Consider the following 18,657-nt stretch of genomic DNA (forward strand, 5'->3'; position numbering starts at 1 on the left):
AACAGTGTCCCCGTACCTGTGGGGGTGTACCCAAAAGTGTCCCCATACCTGTCTGAGTGTACCCAGCAGTGTCCCCGTACCTGTGGGAGTGTGTACCCAGCAGTGTCCCCGTTCCTGAGGGAGTGTACCCAGCAGTGTCCCCGTACCTGTGGGAGTGTACCCAGCAGTGACCCCGTACCTGTGGGAGTGTGTCCCCAGCAGAGACCCCGTACCTGTGGGAGTGTGTACCCAGCAGTGTCCCCGTACCTGTGGGAGTGTGTCCCCAGCAGTGTCCCCGTACCTGTGGGAGTGTGTACCCAGCAGTGACCCCGTACCTGTGGGAGAGTACCCAGCAGTGTCCCTGTACCTGTGGGAGTGTACCCAGCAGTGTCCCCGTACCTGTGGGAGTGTACCCAGCAGTGACCCCGTACCTGTGGGAGTGTGTCCCCAGCAGAGACCCCGTACCTGTGGGAGTGTGTACCCAGCAGCGTCCCCGTACCTGTGGGAGTGTACCCAGCAGTGTCCCCGTACCTGTGGGAGTGTACCCAGCAGTGTCCCCGTACCTGTGGGGGTGTACCTAACAGTGTCCCCGTACCTGTGGGGGTGTACCCAACAGTGTCCCCGTACCTGTGGGAGTGTACCCAGCAGTGTCCCCGTACCTGGGGGAGTGTGTACCCAACAGTGTCCCCGTACCTGTGGGGGTGTACCCAGCAGTGTCCCCGTACCTGTGGGGGTGTACCCAAAAGTGTCCCCATAGCTGTGGGAGTGTACCCAGCAGTGTCCCCGTACCTGTGGGAGTGTGTACCCAGCAGTGTCCCCGTACCTGTGGGAGTGTACCCAGCAGTGTCCCCGTTCCTGTGGGAGTGTACCCAGCAGTGTCCCTGTACCTGTGGGAGTGTACCCAGCAGTGACCCCGTACCTGTGGGAGTGTGTCCCCAGCAGTGTCCCCGTACCTGTGGGAGTGTGTACCCAGCAGTGACCCCGTACCTGTGGGAGAGTACCCAGCAGTGTCCCTGTACCTGTGGGAGTGTACCCAGCAGTGACCCCGTACCTGTGGGAGTGTGTCTCCAGCAGTGTCCCCGTACCTGTGGGAGTGTGTCCCCAGCAGTGTCCCCGTACCTGTGGGAGTGTGTCCCCAGCAGAGACCCCGTACCTGTGGGAGTGTGTACCCAGCAGTGACCCCGTACCTGTGGGAGTGTGTACCCAGCAGCGTCCCCGTACCTGTGGGAGTGTGTCCCCAGCAGTGTCCCTGTACCTGTGGGAGTGTGTACCCAGCAGTGTCCCTGTACCTGTGGGAGTGTACCCAGCAGTGTCCCCGTACCTGTGGGAGTGTACCCAGCAGTGACCCCGTACCTGTGGGAGTGTGTCCCCAGCAGAGACCCCGTACCTGTGGGAGTGTGTACCCAGCAGCGTCCCCGTACCTGTGGGAGTGTGTACCCAACAGTGTCCCCGTACCTTTGGGGGTGTACCCAGCAGTGTCCCCGTACCTGTGGGAGTGTGTACGAAGCAGTGTCCCCGTACCTGTGGGTGTGTACCCAGCAGTGTCCCTGTGGGGATGTGTACCCAGCAGTGTCCCCGTACCTGTGGGAGTGTGTACCCAGCAGTGTCCCCGTACCTGTGGGAGTGTGTACCCAGCAGTGTCCCTGTACCTGTGGGAGTGTACCCAGCAGTGTCCCTGTACCTGTGGGAGTGTACCCAGCAGTGTCCCCGTACCTGTGGGGGTGTACCCAGCAGTGTCCCCGTACCTGTGGGAGCGTGTACCCAGCAGTGTCCCCGTACCTGTGGGAGCGTGTACCCAGCAGTGTCCCCGTACCTGTGGGGATGTGTACCCAGCAGTGTCCCCGTACCTGTGGGGATGTGTACCTAGCAGTGTCCCCGTACCTGTGGGAGTGTGTACCCAGCAGTGTCCCTGTACCTGTGGGAGTGTACCCAGCAGTGACCCCGTACCTGTGGGAGTGTGTACCCAACAGTGTCCCCGTACCTGTGGGGGTGTACCCAAAAGTGTCCCCATACCTGTGGGAGTGTGTCCCCAGCAGTGTCCCCGTTCCTGTGGGAGTGTGTACCCAGCAGTGTCCCCGTACCTGTGGGAGAGTACCCAGCAGTGTCCCTGTACCTGTGGGAGAGTACCCAGCAGTGTCCCCATACCTGTGGGAGTGTACCCAGCAGTGACCCCGTACCTGTGGGAGTGTGTCCCCAGCAGAGACCCCGTACCTGTGGGAGTGTGTACCCAGCAGTGTCCCCGTACCTGTGGGGGTGTACCCAACAGTGTCCCCGTACCTGTGGGAGTGTACCCAGCAGTGTCCCCGTACCTGGGGGAGTGTGTACCCAACAGTGTCCCCGTACCTGTGGGAGTGTACCCAGCAGTGACCCCGTACCTGTGGGAGTGTGCCCCAGCAGAGACCCCGTACCTGTGGGAGTGTGTACCCAGCAGAGTCCCCGTACCTGTGGGAGTGTGTCCCCAGCAGTGTCCCCGTACCTGTGGGAGTGTGTACCCAGCAGTGACCCTGTACCTGTGGGAGTGTACCCAGCAGTGTCCCCGTACCTGTGGGAGTGTGTACCCAGCAGTTTCCCTGTACCTGTGGGAGTGTACCCAGCAGTGTCCCCGTACCTGTGGGAGTGTGCCCAGCAGTGACCCCGTACCTGTGGGAGTGTGTCCCCAGCAGAGACCCCGTACCTGTGGGAGTGTGTACCCAGCAGCGTCCCCGTACCTGTGGGAGTGTGTCCCCAGCAGTGTCCCTGTACCTGTGGGAGTGTGTACCCAACAGTGTCCCCGTACGTTTGGGGGTGTACCCAGCATTGACCCCGTACCTGTGGGAGTGTACCCAGCAGTGTCCCCGTACCTGTGGGAGTGTGTACCCAGCAGTGACCCCGTACCTGTGGGAGTGTACCCAGCAGTGTCCCCGTACCTGTGGGAGTATACCCAGCAGTGTCTCCGTACCTGTGGGAGTGTACCCAGCCGTGTCCCCGTACCTGTGGGACTGTACCCAGCAGTGTCCCCGTACCTGTGGGAGTGTACCCAGCAGTGTCCCCGTACCTGTCGGGATGTGTACCCAGCAGTGTCCCCGTACCTGTGGGGGTGTGTACCCAGCAGTGTCCCCGTACCTGTGGGTGTGTACCGAGCAGTGTCCCCATACCTGGGGGAGTGTGTACCCAACACTGTCCCCGTACCTGTGGGGGTGTACCCAGCAATGTCCCCGTACCTGTGGGAGTGTACCCAGCAGTGTCCCCGTACCTGTGGGAGTGTGTACCCAGCAGTTTCCCCGTACCTGTGGGAGTGTACCCAGCAGTGTCCCCGTACCTGTGGGTGTGTACCCAGCAGTGTGCCCGTACCTGTGGGAGTGTGTACCCAGCAGTGACCCCGTACCTGTGGGAGTGTACCCAGCAGTGTCCCCGTACCTGTGGGAGTATACCCAGCAGTGTCTCCGTACCTGTGGGAGTGTACCCAGCCGTGTCCCCGTACCTGTGGGACTGTACCCAGCAGTGTCCCCGTACCTGTGGGAGTGTACCCAGCAGTGTCCCCGTACCTGTGGGGATGTGTACCCAGCAGTGTCCCCGTACCTGTGGGGGTGTGTACCCAGCAGTGTCCCCGTACCTGTGGGTGTGTACCGAGCAGTATCCCCATACCTGGGGGAGTGTGTACCCAACACTGTCTCCGTACCTGTGGGAGTGTACCCAGCAGTGACCCCGTACCTGTGGGAGTGGTCCCAGCAGTGACCCCGTACCTGTGGGAGTGTTCCCAGCAGTGTCCCCGTACCTGTGGGAGTGTACCCAGCAGTGTCCCCGTACTTGTGGGATTGTGTACCCAGCAGTGTCCCCGTACCTGTGGGAGTGTACCCAGCAGTGTCCCCGTACCTGTGGGAGTGTGTACCCAGCAGTGTCCCCGTACCTGTGGGGGTGTACCCAGCAGTGTCCCCATACCTGTGGGAGTGTACCCAGCAGTGTCCCCGTACCTGTGGGAGTGTACCCTGCAGTGTCCCCGTACCTGTGGGGGTGTGCCCAGCAGTGTCCCCGTACCTCTGGGAGTGTGTACCCAGCAGTGTCCCCGTACCTGTGGGAGTGTGTCCCCAGCAGTGTCCCTGTACCTGTGGGACTGTACCCAGCAGTGTTCCCGTACCTGTGGGAGTGTACCCAGCAGTGTCCCTGTACCTGTGGGAGTGTACCCAGCAGTGTCCCCGTACCTGTGGGGGTGTGTACCCAGCAGTGTCCCCGTACCTGTGGGTGTGTACCCAGCAGTATCCCCGTACCTGGGGGAGTGTGTACCCAACACTGTCCCCGTACCTGTGGGGGTGTACCCAGCAGTGTCCTGGTACCTGTGGGAGTGTACCCAGCAGTGACCCCGTACCTGTGGGAGTGTTCCCAGCAGTGTTCCCGTACCTGTGGGAGTGTACCCAGCAGTGTCCCAGTACCTGTGGGAGTGTGTACCCAGCAGTGTCCCCGTACCTGTGGGGGTGTACCCAGCAGTGTCCCTGTACCTGTGGGAGTGTCCCCAGCAGTGTCCCTGTACCTGTGGGAGTGTACCCAGCAGTGTCCCCGTACCTTTGGGGGTGTACCCAGCAGTGACCCCGTACCTGTGGGAGTGTACCCAGCAGTGACCCCGTACCTGTGGGAGTGTTCCCAGCAGTGTCCCCGTACCTGTGGGAGTGTACCCAGCAGTGTCCCCGTACCAGTGGGGGTGTGTACCCAGCAGTGTCCCCGTACCTGTGGGAGTGTACCCAGCAGTGACCCCGTACCTGTGGGAGTGTGTATCCAGCAGTGTCCCCGTACCTGTGGGAGTGTACCCAGCAGTGTCCCCGTACCTGTGGGAGTGTGTACCCAGCAGTGTCCCCGTACCTGTGGGAGTGTACCCAGCAGTGTCCCCGTACCTGTGGGAGTGTGTACCCAGCAGTGTCCCCGTACCTGTGGGAGTGTGTACCCAGCAGTGTCCCCGTACCTGTGGGAGTGTTCCCAGCAGTGTCCCCGTACCTGTGGGAGTGTACCCAGCAGTATCCCCGTACCTGTGGGAGTGTACCCAGCAGTGTCCCCATTCCTGTGGGAGTGTACCCAGCAGTGACCCCGGACCTGGGGGGGTGTACCCAACAGTGTCCCCGTACCTGGGGGAGTGTGTACCCAACAGTGTCCCCGTACCTGTGGGGGTGTACCCAGCAGTGTCCCCGTACCTGTGGGGGTGTACCCAACAGTGTCCCTGTACCTGTGGGAGTGTCCCCAGCAGTGTCCCTGTACCTGTGGGAGTGTACCCAGCAGTGTCCCCGTACCTTTGGGGGTGTACCCAGCAGTGACCCCGTACCTGTGGGAGTGAACCCAGTAGTGTCCCCGTACCTTTGGGGGTGTACCCAGCAGTGACCCCGTACCTGTGGGAGTTACCCAGCAGTGTCCCCGTACCTGTGGGGGTGCACCCAGCAGTGTCCGCGTACCTCTGGGAGTGTGTACCCAGCAGTGTCCCCATACCTGTGGGAGTGTGTCCCCAGCAGAGACCCCGTACCTGTGGGAGTGTGTACCCAGCAGTGTCCCCGTACCTGTGGGGGTGTACCCAGCAGTGTCCCCGTACCTGTGGGAGTGTACCCAGCAGTGTCCCCGTACCTGTGGGAGTGTACCCAGCAGTGACCCCGTACCTGAGGGAGTGTACCCAGCAGTGTCCCCGTACCTGTGGGAGTGTGTACCCAGCAGTGTCCCCGTACCTGGGGGAGTGTACCCAGCAGTGTCCCCGTACCTGTGGGTGTGTACCCAGCAGTGTCCCCGTACCTGTGGGAGTGTGTACCCAGCAGTGTCCCCGTACCGGTGGGAGTGTACCCAGCAGTGTCCCCGTACCTGTGGGAGTGTACCCAGCAGAGACCCCGTACCTGTGGGAGTGTACCCAGCAGTGTCCCCGTACCTGTGGGGGGGTACCCAGCAGTGTCCCCGTACCTGTGGGAGTGTACCCAGCAGTGTCCCCGTACCTGTGGGAGTGTACCCAGCAGAGACCCCGTACCTGTGGGGGTGTACCCAGCAGTGTCCACGTACCTGTGGGAGTGTACCCAGCAGTGTCCCCGTACCTGTGGGAGTGTGTACCCAGCAGTGTCCCCGTACCTGTGGGAGTGTACCCAGCAGTGTCCCCGTACCTGTGGGAGTGTACCCAGCAGAGACCCCGTACCTGTGGGAGTGTACCCAGCAGTGTCCCCGTACCTGTGGGAGTGTACCCAGCAGTGACCCCGTACCTGTGGGAGTGTACCCAGCAGTGTCCCCGTACCTGTGGGAGTGTACCCAGCAGTGTCCCCGTACCTGTGGGTGTGTACCCAGCAGTGTCCCCGTACCTGTGGGAGTGTGTACCCAGCAGTGTCCCCGTACCTATGGGAGTGTACCCAGCAGTGTCCCCGTACCTGTGGGAGTGTGTACCCAGCAGTGTCCCCGTACCTGTGGGAGTGTACCCAGCAGTGTCCCCGTACCTGTGGGAGTGTGTACCCAGCAATGTCCCCGTACCTGTGGGGGTGTACCCAGCAGTGTCCCCATACCTGTGGGAGTGTACCCAGCAGTGTCCCCGTACCTGTGGGAGTGTACCCAGCAGTGTCCCCGTACCTGTGGGGGTGTGCCCAGCAGTGTCCCCGTACCTCTGGGAGTGTGTACCCAGCAGTGTCCCCGTATCTGTGGGAGTGTGTCCCCAGCAGTGTCCCTGTACCTGTGGGACTGTACCCAGCAGTGTCCCCGTACCTGTGGGGGTGTACCCAGCAGTGTCCCCGTACCTGTGGGAGTGTACCCAGCAGTGTCCCTGTACCTGTGGGAGTGTACCCAGCAGTGTCCCCGTACCTGTGGGGGTGTGTACCCAGCAGTGTCCCCGTACCTGTGGGAGTGTACCCAGCAGTGTCCCTGTACCTGTGGGAGTGTACCCAACACTGTCCCCGTACCTGTGGGGGTGTACCCAGCAGTGTCCCCGTACCTGTGGGAGTGTTCCCAGCAGTGTCCCCGTACCTGTGGGAGTGTGTACCCAGCAGTGTCCCCGTACCTGTGGGAGTGTACCCAGCAGTGACCCCGTACCTGTAGGAGTGTTCCCAGCAGTGTCCCCGTACCTGTGGGAGTGTACCCAGCAGTGTCCCCGTACCTGTGGGAGTGTTCCCAGCAGTGTCCCCGTACCTGTGGGAGTGTACCCAGCAGTGTCCCCGTACCTGTGGGAGTGTGTACCCAGCAGTGTCCCCGTACCGGTGGGAGTGTACCCAGCAGTGTCCCCGTACCTGTGGGAGTGTGTACCCAGCAGTGTCCCCGTACCTGTGGGAGTGTGTACCCAGCAGTGTCCCCGTACCTGTGGGAGTGTACCCAGCAGTGTCCCCGTACCTGTGGGAGTGTACCCAGCAGTGTCCCCGTTCCTGTGGAAGTGTACCCAGCAGTGTCCCCGTACCTGTGGAAGTGTACCCAGCAGTGTCCCCGTACCTGTGGAAGTGTACCCAGCAGTGTCCCCGTACCTGTAGGAGTGTACCCAGCAGTGTCCCCGTACCTTTGGGAGTGTACCCAGCAGTGACCCCGTACCTGGGGGGGTGTACCCAACAGTGTCTCCGTACCTGTGGGAGTGTACCCAACAGTGTCCTCATACCTGTGGGAGTGTACCCAGCAGTGTCCCCGTACCTGTGGGAGTGTACCCAGCAGTGTCCCCGTACCTGGGGGAGTGTGTACCCAACAGTGTCCCCGTACCTGTGGGGGTGTACACAGCAGTGTCCCCGTACCTGTGGGGGTGTACCCAACAGTGTCCCGTACCTGTGGGAGTGTACCCAGCAGTGTCCCCGTACCTGTGGGAGTGTGTACCCAGCAGTGTCCCCGTACCTGTGGGGGTGTACCCAGCAGTGTCCCTGTACCTGTGGGAGTGTCCCCAGCAGTGTCCCTGTACCTGTGGGAGTGTACCCAGCAGTGTCCCCGTACCTTTGGGGGTGTACCCAGCAGTGACCCCGTACCTGTGGGAGTGAACCCAGTAGTGTCCCCGTACCTTTGGGGGTGTACCCAGCAGTGACCCCGTACCTGTGGGAGTTACCCAGCAGTGTCCCCGTACCTGTGGGGGTGCACCCAGCAGTGTCCGCGTACCTGTGGGAGTGTGTACCCAGCAGTGTCCCCATTCCTGTGGGAGTGTGTCCCCAGCAGAGACCCCGTACCTATGGGAGTGTGTACCCAGCAGTGTCCCCGTACCTGTGGGGGTGTACCCAGCAGTGTCCCCGTACCTGTGGGAGTGTACCCAGCAGTGTCCCCGTACCTGTGGGAGTGTACCCAGCAGTGACCCCGTACCTGAGGGAGTGTACCCAGCAGTGTCCCCGTACCTGTGGGAGTGCGTACCCAGCAGTGTCCCCGTACCTGGGGGAGTGTACCCAGCAGTGTCCCCGTACCTGTGGGAGTGTACCCAGCAGTGTCCCCGTACCTGTGGGAGTGTGTACCCAGCAGTGTCCCCGTACCGGTGGGAGTGTACCCAGCAGTGTCCCCGTACCTGTGGGAGTGTACCCAGCAGAGACCCCGTACCTGTGGGAGTGTACCCAGCAGTGTCCCCGTACCTGTGGGGGTGTACCCAGCAGTGCCCCCGTACCTGTGGGAGTGTACCCAGCAGTGTCCCCGTACCTGTGGGGGTGTACCCAGCAGTGCCCCCGTACCTGTGGGAGTGTACCCAGCAGTGTCCCCGTACCTGTGGGAGTGTACCCAGCAGAGACCCCGTACCTGTGGGGGTGTACCCAGCAGTGTCCGCGTACCTGTGGGAGTGTACCCAGCAGTGTCCCCGTACCTGTGGGAGTGTGTACCCAGCAGTGTCCCCGTACCTGTGGGAGTGTACCCAGCAGTGTCCCCGTACCTGTGGGAGTGTACCCAGCAGAGACCCCGTACCTGTGGGAGTGTACCCAGCAGTGTCCCCGTACCTGTGGGAGTGTACCCAGCAGTGTCCCCGTACCTGTGGGAGTGTACCCAGCAGTGTCTCCGTACCTGTGGGAGTGTACCCAGCAGTGTCTCCGTACCTGTGGGGGTCTACCCTGCAGTGTCCCCGTACCTGTGGGGGTGTACCCTGCAGTGTCCCCGTACCTGTGGGAGTGTATCCAGCAGAGACCCCGTACCTGTGGGAGTGTACCCAGCAGTGACCCCGTAGCTGTGGTAGTGTACCCAGCAGTGACCCCGTACCTGTGGGGGTGTACCCAGCAGTGTCCCCGTACCTGTGGGAGTGTACCCAGCAGTGTCCCTGTACCTGTGGGTGTGTACCCAACACTGTCCCCGTACCTGTGGGGGTGTACCCAGCAGTGTCCCCGTACCTGTGGGAGTGTTCCCAGCAGTGTCCCCGTACCTGTGGGAGTGTGTACCCAGCAGTGTCCCCGTACCTGTGGGAGTGTACCCAGCAGTGACCCCGTACCTGTAGGAGTGTTCCCAGCAGTGTCCCCGTACCTGTGGGAGTGTACCCAGCAGTGTCCCCGTACCTGTGGGAGTGTGTACCCAGCAGTGTCCCCGTACCGGTGGGAGTGTACCCAGCAGTGTCCCCGTACCTGTGGGAGTGTGTACCCAGCAGTGTCCCTGTACCTGTGGGACTGTACCCAGCAGTGTCCCCGTACCTGTGGGAGTGTACCCAGCAGAGACCCCGTACCTGTGGGGGTGTACCCAGCAGTGTCCACGTACCTGTGGGAGTGTGTACCCAGCAGTGTCCCCGTACCTGTGGGAGTGTACCCAGCAGTGTCCCCGTACCTGTGGGAGTGTGTACCCAGCAATGTCCCCGTACCTGTGGGGGTGTACCCAGCAGTGTCCCCATACCTGTGGGAGTGTACCCAGCAGTGTCCCCGTACCTGTGGGAGTATACCCAGCAGTGTCCCCGTACCTGTGGGGGTGTGCCCAGCAGTGTCCCCGTACCTCTGGGAGTGTGTACCCAGCAGTGTCCCCGTATCTGTGGGAGTGTGTCCCCAGCAGTGTCCCTGTACCTGTGGGACTGTACCCAGCAGTGTCCCCGTACCTGTGGGGGTGTACCCAGCAGTGTCCCCGTACCTGTGGGAGTGTACCCAGCAGTGTCCCTGTACCTGTGGGAGTGTACCCAGCAGTGTCCCCGTACCTGTGGGAGTGTGTACCCAGCAGTGTCCCCGTACCTGTGGGTGTGTACCCAGCAGTATGCCCGTACGTGGGGGAGTGTGTACCCAACACTGTCCCCGTACCTGTGGGGGTGTACCCAGCAGTGTCCCCGTACCTGTGGGAGTGTTCCCAGCAGTGTCCCCGTACCTGTGGGAGTGTGTACCCAGCAGTGTCCCCGTACCTGTGGGAGTGTACCCAGCAGTGACCCCGTACCTGTAGGAGTGTTCCCAGCAGTGTCCCCGTACCTGTGGGAGTGTACCCAGCAGTGTCCCCGTACCTGTGGGAGTGTGTACCCAGCAGTGTCCCCGTACCGGTGGGAGTGTACCCAGCAGTGTCCCCGTACCTGTGGGAGTGTGTACCCAGCAGTGTCCCCGTACCTGTGGGAGTGTGTACCCAGCAGTGTCCCCGTACCTGTGGGAGTGTACCCAGCAGTGTCCCCGTACCTGTGGGAGTGTACCCAGCAGTGTCCCCGTTCCTGTGGGAGTGTACCCAGCAGTGTCCCCGTACCTGTGGGAGTGTACCCAGCAGTATCCCCGTACCTGTAGGAGTGTACCCAGCAGTGTCCCCGTACCTTTGGGAGTGTACCCAGCAGTGACCCCGTACCTGGGGGGGTGTACCCAACAGTGTCTCCGTACCTGTGGGAGTGTACCCAACAGTGTCCTCATACCTGTGGGAGTGTACCCAGCAGTGTCCCCGTACCGGTGGGAGTGTACCCAGCAGTGTCCCCGTACCTGGGGGAGTGTGTACCCAGCAGTGTCCCCGTACCTGTGGGAGTGTGTACCCAGCAATGTCCCCGTACCTGTGGGGGTGTACCCAGCAGTGTCCCCATACCTGTGGGAGTGTACCCAGCAGTGTCCCCGTACCTGTGGGTGTGTACCCAGCAGTATCCCCGTACGTGGGGGAGTGTGTACCCAACACTGTCCCCGTACCTGTGGGGGTGTACCCAGCAGTGTCCCCGTACCTGTGGGAGTGTTCCCAGCAGTGTCCCCGTACCTGTGGGAGTGTACCCAGCAGTGACCCCGTACCTGTAGGAGTGTTCCCAGCAGTGTCCCCGTACCTGTGGGAGTGTACCCAGCAGTGTCCCCGTACCTGTGGGAGTGTGTACCCAGCAGTGTCCCCGTACCGGTGGGCGTGTACCCAGCAGTGTCCCCGTACCTGTGGGAGTGTGTACCCAGCAGTGTCCCCGTACCTGTGGGAGTGTGTACCCAGCAGTGTCCCCGTACCTGTGGGAGTGTACCCAGCAGTGTCCCCGTACCTGTGGGAGTGTACCCAGCAGTGTCCCCGTTCCTGTGGGAGTGTACCCAGCAGTGTCCCCGTACCTGTGGGAGTGTACCCAGCAGTATCCCCGTACCTGTAGGAGTGTACCCAGCAGTGTCCCCGTACCTTTGGGAGTGTACCCAGCAGTGACCCCGTACCTGGGGGGGTGTACCCAACAGTGTCTCCGTACCTGTGGGAGTGTACCCAACAGTGTCCTCATACCTGTGGGAGTGTACCCAGCAGTGTCCCCGTACCTGTGGGAGTGTACCCAGCAGTGTCCCCGTACCTGGGGGAGTGTGTACCCAGCAGTGTCCCCGTACCTGTGGGAGTGTGTACCCAGCAATGTCCCCGTACCTGTGGGGGTGTACCCAGCAGTGTCCCCATACCTGTGGGAGTGTACCCAGCAGTGTCCCCGTACCTGTGGGAGTGTGTACCCAGCAGTGTCCCCGTACCGGTGGGGGTGTACCCAGCAGTGTCCCCGTACCTGTGGGAGTGTACCCAGCAGAGACCCCGTACCTGTGGGAGTGTACCCAGCAGTGTCCCCGTACCTGTGGGGGTGTACCCAGCAGTGCCCCCGTACCTGTGGGAGTGTACCCAGCAGTGTCCCCGTACCTGTGGGAGTGTACCCAGCAGAGACCCCGTACCTGTGGGGGTGTACCCAGCAGTGTCCGCGTACCTGTGGGAGTGTACCCAGCAGTGTCCCCGTACCTGTGGGAGTGTGTACCCAGCAGTGTCCCCGTACCTGTGGGAGTGTACCCAGCAGTGTCCCCGTACCTGTGGGAGTGTACCCAGCAGAGACCCCGTACCTGTGGGAGTGTACCCAGCAGTGTCCCCGTACCTGTGGGAGTGTACCCAGCAGTGTCCCCGTACCTGTGGGAGTGTACCCAGCAGTGTCTCCGTACCTGTGGGGGTGTACCCTGCAGTGTCCCCGTACCTGTGGGGGTGTACCCTGCAGTGTCCCCGTACCTGTGGGAGTGTATCCAGCAGAGACCCCGTACCTGTGGGAGTGTACCCAGCAGTGACCCCGTAGCTGTGGTAGTGTACCCAGCAGTGACCCCGTACCTGTGGGGGTGTACCCAGCAGTGTCCCCGTACCTGTGGGAGTGTACCCAGCAGTGTCCCTGTACCTGTGGGTGTGTACCCAACACTGTCCCCGTACCTGTGGGGGTGTACCCAGCAGTGTCCCCGTACCTGTGGGAGTGTTCCCAGCAGTGTCCCCGTACCTGTGGGAGTGTGTACCCAGCAGTGTCCCCGTACCTGTGGGAGTGTACCCAGCAGTGACCCCGTACCTGTAGGAGTGTTCCCAGCAGTGTCCCCGTACCTGTGGGAGTGTACCCAGCAGTGTCCCCGTACCTGTGGGAGTGTGTACCCAGCAGTGTCCCCGTACCGGTGGGAGTGTACCCAGCAGTGTCCCCGTACCTGTGGGAGTGTGTACCCAGCAGTGTCCCCGTACCTGTGGGAGTGTGTACCCAGCAGTGTCCCCGTACCTGTGGGAGTGTACCCAGCAGTGTCCCCGTACCTGTGGGAGTGTACCCAGCAGTGTCCCTGTACCTGTGGGAGTGTTCCCAGCAGTGTCCCTGTACCTGTGGGAGTGTTCCCAGCAGTGTCCCCGTACCTGTGGGAGTGTACCCAGCAGTATCCCCGTACCTGTGGGAGTGTACCCAGCAGTGTCCCCGTACCTTTGGGAGTGTACCCAGCAGTGACCCCGTACCTGGGGGGGTGTACCCAACAGTGTCTCCGTACCTGTGGGAGTGGACCCAACAGTGTCCCCATACCTGTGGGAGTGTACCCAGCAGTGTCCCCGTACCTGTGGGAGTGTACCCAGCAGTGTCCCCGTACCTGGGGGGGTGTACCCAACAGTGTCTCCGTACCTGTGGGAGTGGACCCAACAGTGTCCCCGTACCTGTGGGGGTGTACCCAGCAGTGTCCCCGTACCTGTGGGGGTGTACCCAACAGTGTCCCCGTACCTGTGGGAGTGTACCCAGCAGTGTCCCCGTACCTGTGGGAGTGTGTACCCAGCAGTGTCCCCGTACCTGTGGGGGTGTACCCAGCAGTGTCCCTGTACCTGTGGGAGTGTACCCAGCAGTGTCCCCGTACCTTTGGGGGTGTACCCAGCAGTGACCCCGTACCAGTGGGAGTGAACCCAGCAGTGTCCCCGTACCTTTGGGGGTGTCCCCAGCAGAGACCCCGTACCTGTGGGAGTGTGTACCCAGCAGTGTCCCCGTACCTGTGGGAGTGTACCCAGCAGTGTCCCCGTACCTGTGGGAGTGTACCCAGCAGTGACCCCGTACCTGAGGGTGTGTACCCAGCAGTGTCCCCGTACCTGTGGGAGTGTACCCAGCAGTGTCCCCGTACCTGTGGGGGTGTTCCCAGCAGTGTCCCCGTACCTGTGGGAGTGTACCCAGCAGTGTCCCCGTACCTGTGGGAGTGTACCCAGCAGAGACCCCGTACCTGTGGGGGTGTACCCAGCAGTGTCCCCGTACCTGTGGGAGTGTATCCAGCAGAGACCCCGTACCTGTGGGAGTGTACCCAGCAGCGACCCCGTAGCTGTGGTAGTGTACCCAGCAGTGACCCCGTACCTGTGGGGGTGTACCCAGCAGTGTCCCCGTACCTGTGGGAGTGTACCCAGCAGAGACCCCGTACCTGTGGGGGTGTACCCAGCAGTGTCCCTGTACCCGTGGGAGTGTACCCAGCAGAGACCCCGTACCTGTGGGGGTGTACCCAGCAGTGTCTCCGTACCTGTGGGAGTGTACCCAGCTGTGACCCCGTACCTGTGGGAGTGTACCCAGCAGAGACCCCGTACCTGTGGGAGTGTGTACCCAGCAGTGACCCCGTACCTGTGGGGGTGTGTCCCCAGCAGTGTCCCCGTACCTGTGGGGGTGTGTCCCCAGCAGTGTCCCCGTACCTGTGGGAGTGTACCCAGCAGTTTCCCCGTACCTGTGGGAGTGTGTACCCAGCAGTGTCCCCGTACCTGTGGGGGTGTGTCCCCAGCAGTGTCCCCGTACCTGTGGAAGTGTACCCAGCAGTGTCCCCGTACCTGTGGGAGTGTGTACCCAGCAGTGACCCCGTACCTGTGGGGGTGTACCCAGCAGTGTCCCCGTACCTGTGGGAGTGTACCCAGCAGTGTCCCCGTACCTGTGGGTGTGTGTACCCAGCAGTGTCCCCGTACCTGTGGGGGTGTACCCAGCAGTGTCCCCGTACCTGTGAGAGTGTGTACCCAGCAGTGTCCCCGTACCTGTGGGTGTGTGTACCCAGCAGTGTCCCCGTACCTGTGGGGGTGTACCCAGCAGTGTCCCCGTACCTGTGGGAGTGTGTACCCAGCAGTGTCCCCGTACCTGTGGGAGTGTTCCCAGTAGAGACCCCGTACCTGTGAGAGTGTACCCAGCAGTGACCCCGTACCTGTGGGAGTGTTCCCAGTAGAGACCCCGTACCTGTGGGAGTGTACCCAGCAGTGACCCCGTACCTGTGGGAGTGTTCCCAATAGAGACCCCGTACCTGTGGGAGTGTGTACCCAGCAGTGACCCCGTACCTGTGGGAGTGTTCCCAGTAGAGACCCCGTACCTGTGGGAGTGTACCCAGCAGTGACCCCGTACCTGTGGGAGTGTTCCCAGTAGAGACCCCATACCTGTGTGGATGAAGGTGTGTTTCTTCATGTCCGATTTCTGATGGAAACACTTGCCGCAGAACTGACAGGGATACGGCCGGGTGTCCGAGTGGATCAACAGGTGGGTGGACAGGGTGGATGAACGCTTGAAATTTTTCCCACAGATCTTACAGGTGAAATTCCTCTCCTGCAGGAACGGAAATCGAAGGAGAGACATTATAATAACCTTCCCTTTGACTTGGTTTCTGATAATCATTGTTGGGAAGGGGCTGTTTTCGAAATTGAGGTTCGGACTGGGGGGAGAGATCAACAATTGCAGCTTAAGAGCCGATGTCAATAATTTGAGCAAATCCTTACATCCAAAGATCCAGGGGAGTGTGGCACAGACAAGTGAGGGGGTGGTATCTCCCCTCATTAATTGTCAAACCGAAATGAGTTTGGTTTGAGGGCTCGGTAAAGTTCTGAAGCGATTGACTTTCACCCTCATCACTGGAATTCAAATAGAAGCTTTCTATTCGGAAAAGAAAATTAGTTACGGAAAGGGTTTAATCAGAAACAGGAAGAATTTATTTGAAAATTACACTGTGGTTGAAAACTCCCTTATGGAATGAGAATGGAGGGAGTAGTGATTCCAGCTGAGAGACAGTTTGTTGAATCTCTCAGGCTGACGTGAGAAGGGAGTTACTCGCAATCTCTCTGCTCTAGCTCGCAGTTGGAGTAACTCCCGCTGGTTTTAAATGAGTGGAAATTCACATCCCTTCTCATCACCCATTGTATAAGCTGCGATATCCAACTTGGAAGAGTTCTCAGTGAGAAGCAAGTCCTGGAGTTGTTGGCAAATAATGTGGAGCAGCTCGCACATGTTTGGGAAGGGGTGCAAAACGCATTATTGGAAACGTCTTTACCAGCAAATGATAAGGGCATTTTGGAAACATTATGAGATTATGGGAGGACATCGGCTTGTCCATCATTAATTGAGAGTTGACTGGGTTGGATATATCGATACAGCCTTGAACATGACAGCACAGTACAGGCCCTCCGAACTGTGGAAGCAATCTGAAGCCCATCGAACCCACTCTCGTCCAATCTCATCCATATATCGATCCAATCACTGTTGGAGGCAGTGTGTTCCACACCCCTTACTACTCTCTGAGTAAAGAACCTCCCTCTGACACCTGTCCTATATTGATTAACCCTCAATTTAAAGTTGTGTCCCCTCATGCTCACCATCACCATCTGAGGAAAAACCTGTCCACCTCATCCAACCCTCTGATTGCCTCATATGTCTCTGTTAAGTCACCTCTCAACCATCTTCCCTCTAACGAAAACAGTCTCAGTTCCCTCAGCCTTTCCCCGTAAGACCTTCCCTCCATACTGGGCAACATCCTGGTAAATCTCCTCTGAACCCTTTCCAAAGCTTCCACATCCTTCCGATAATACAGCGACCAGAACTGTACACAACACTCGAAGTGTGGCTGCACCAGAGTTTTGTACAGCTGCAGCATGGCCTCATGGTTCCGAAACTCAATCCCTCAACCAATAAAATCTAACACACCATATGCCTTCTGAACAACCCTATCAACCTGGGAGGCAACTTTCAGGGATCTATGTACATGGACACTGAGATCTCTCTGCTCATCTACATGACCTCGAATTTTACCAATAGCCCAGGACTCTTTATTCCTGCTGCTCCTTCCAAAGTGAACCACCTCACACCTTTCCACATTAAACTCGATTTGCCACCTCTCAGCCCAGCTCTGCAGTTTAACTATGTCCCTCTGTAACCTGCAACATCCTTCAGCACTATCCACAACTCCACCAACAGTCTACAAACCCACAAATTTACTAACCCTTCCTTCTCTGCCCTCATCCAAATTGTTTATAAAAATGACATACAGCAAAGGCCCCAAAACAAATCCTCACGGTCCACCACTCGTAACTGAAGACCAGGATGAACATTTCCCATCAACCACTACCTTTCAGCTAGCTAATTTCTGATCCAAACCGCTAAATCACCCTCAATCCCATGCAATAGCCTACCGTGGGGAACCTTGTCAAACACCTTTCTGAAATCCAGATACACCACACCAACCATGTCACCCTCATCCAGAAGCTGTTTGGTCACCTTCTCAAAGAACTCAATAAGGTTTGTGAGGCACAACCTACCCCTCACAAACCCATGTTGACTGTCCCCAGTTAACTTAATCCCTTCCCTTTCCAACACTTTACCCACAACCGAAGTAAGGATCACTGGTCTATAATTATCATGGTTGTCTCTACTCCCCTTCTTGAACAACATTTGCTATCCTCCAGTCTTGTGGCACTATCCCTGTAGACAATGACGACATAAAGATCAAAGCCAAAGGCTCGGCAATCTTCTCCATGGCTTCCCTTCCAGCCCAGGGGACTGATCTATTATTACACTTCCCAGAATTGCTAACACCTCCTCCTTGTGAACCTCAATCCCATCTAGTCTAGTGGCCTGTATCTCAGTATTCTCCTCAACAACATTGTCTTTTTCCAGTGTGAATACTGATGAAGAACATTCATTTAGTGCTTCCCCTATCTCCTCGGACTCCATGCACAACTTCCCACTACCATCCTTAATTGGCCATAATCTTACTCTAGCCATTCTTTTATTCCTGATATCCCGAAGGAAAGCTTTAGGGTTTTTTTTTATCCTATCTGCCAATGACATCTCAGGTCCCCTGCTGGCTCTTCTTAGCTCTCTGTTTCGATCTGCTCTGGCTAACATGTAACTCTCACACACCCAAACTGAGCCTTCACATCTCATCCTAACATGAACCTTCTTTATCTTCACAAGAGACTCAACTTCCTTCGTAAACCACAGCTCCCACACTTGACCACTTCCTCCCTGCCGGACCAGTACATACTTATCAAGGACACGCAGTAGCTGTTCCTTGAATAAGTTCCACATTTCAATTGTGCTCTCCCCCCGAAGTTTCCTTCCCCATCCTATGCATCCTAAATCTTGCCTGATCTCATCATAATTGCCTTTCCTCCAGCGATAACTCTTGCCCTGTGGTATATCTCTATCCTTTTCCATCACTAAAGTAAACATAACCGAATTGTGGTCTCTATCACCAAAGTGCTCACCAAATCTAACCTGGCCGGGTTCATTACCCAGCACCAAATCCAATGTGGCCTCTCCCCCTTTGTTGGCCTGTCTATGTACTGTGTCAGGAAACCCTCCTGCACACATTGACCAAAAACTGAGCCATCTGAAGTACTCAAGCTATAGTATTCCCAGTCAATATTGGGGAGGTCCCCCATGATAACTGCCCTGTAGATGGGGATGGGGTGTGTGGCTGACAATAACATCAATGTTACATTAATCATAGCAACATGAAAGGTAGAAAGATGCTGTATCCAGCTGTGAACCCGAGCCCGGCCCCCAGTCACAGCTGGATATGATGGTACCTGGTCCTCATGTGAAATCTGGATTGGGAGGGGTCTTTGGCCTTTCCCACACGTGGGGTAACAGACCTCTGAATACACGTGTACTGCTGAACACACACCTCGAGATTCCTCTTTGATATTTTTCGCTATAATTTCCCCCGAAAACTCTTCCTTTCATCCACTTCCTAAAGACCCAGAAACCTTTTCAATGTTGTAACTGTACAGACCCCCATCGCTTCCTCTGGCAGCCTGTTCCATTCACACACCACCTTCTGATCCTCCAGCTCCTTTTAAAGGCTTTCCCCTCTCACCTTAAACCCATGCTCTCTAATATCGGACACCAAATGTGGCTATTCACTCTATCCA

At 58.8% G+C, this 18,657-nt stretch overlaps 1 protein-coding gene across 2 annotated transcripts in view; it reads right to left on the minus strand.

Moving 5' to 3' along the window:
• The window catches only part of LOC140467945 (zinc finger protein Gfi-1b-like), a 110,955-nt gene that overhangs the window by 12,852 nt on the left and 79,446 nt on the right, over positions 1-18,657 (minus strand). For both annotated transcript variants that reach the window (XM_072564026.1, XM_072564025.1), the window contains exon 6: positions 14,893-15,058. In XM_072564026.1, coding sequence (XP_072420127.1) covers positions 14,893-15,058 — 166 coding nt within the window. The remainder of the gene's footprint in view (positions 1-14,892; positions 15,059-18,657) is intronic.

The sequence above is a fragment of the Chiloscyllium punctatum genome, chromosome 46 (assembly GCF_047496795.1).
Source record: "Chiloscyllium punctatum isolate Juve2018m chromosome 46, sChiPun1.3, whole genome shotgun sequence".
Classification (NCBI taxonomy): domain Eukaryota; kingdom Metazoa; phylum Chordata; class Chondrichthyes; order Orectolobiformes; family Hemiscylliidae; genus Chiloscyllium; species Chiloscyllium punctatum.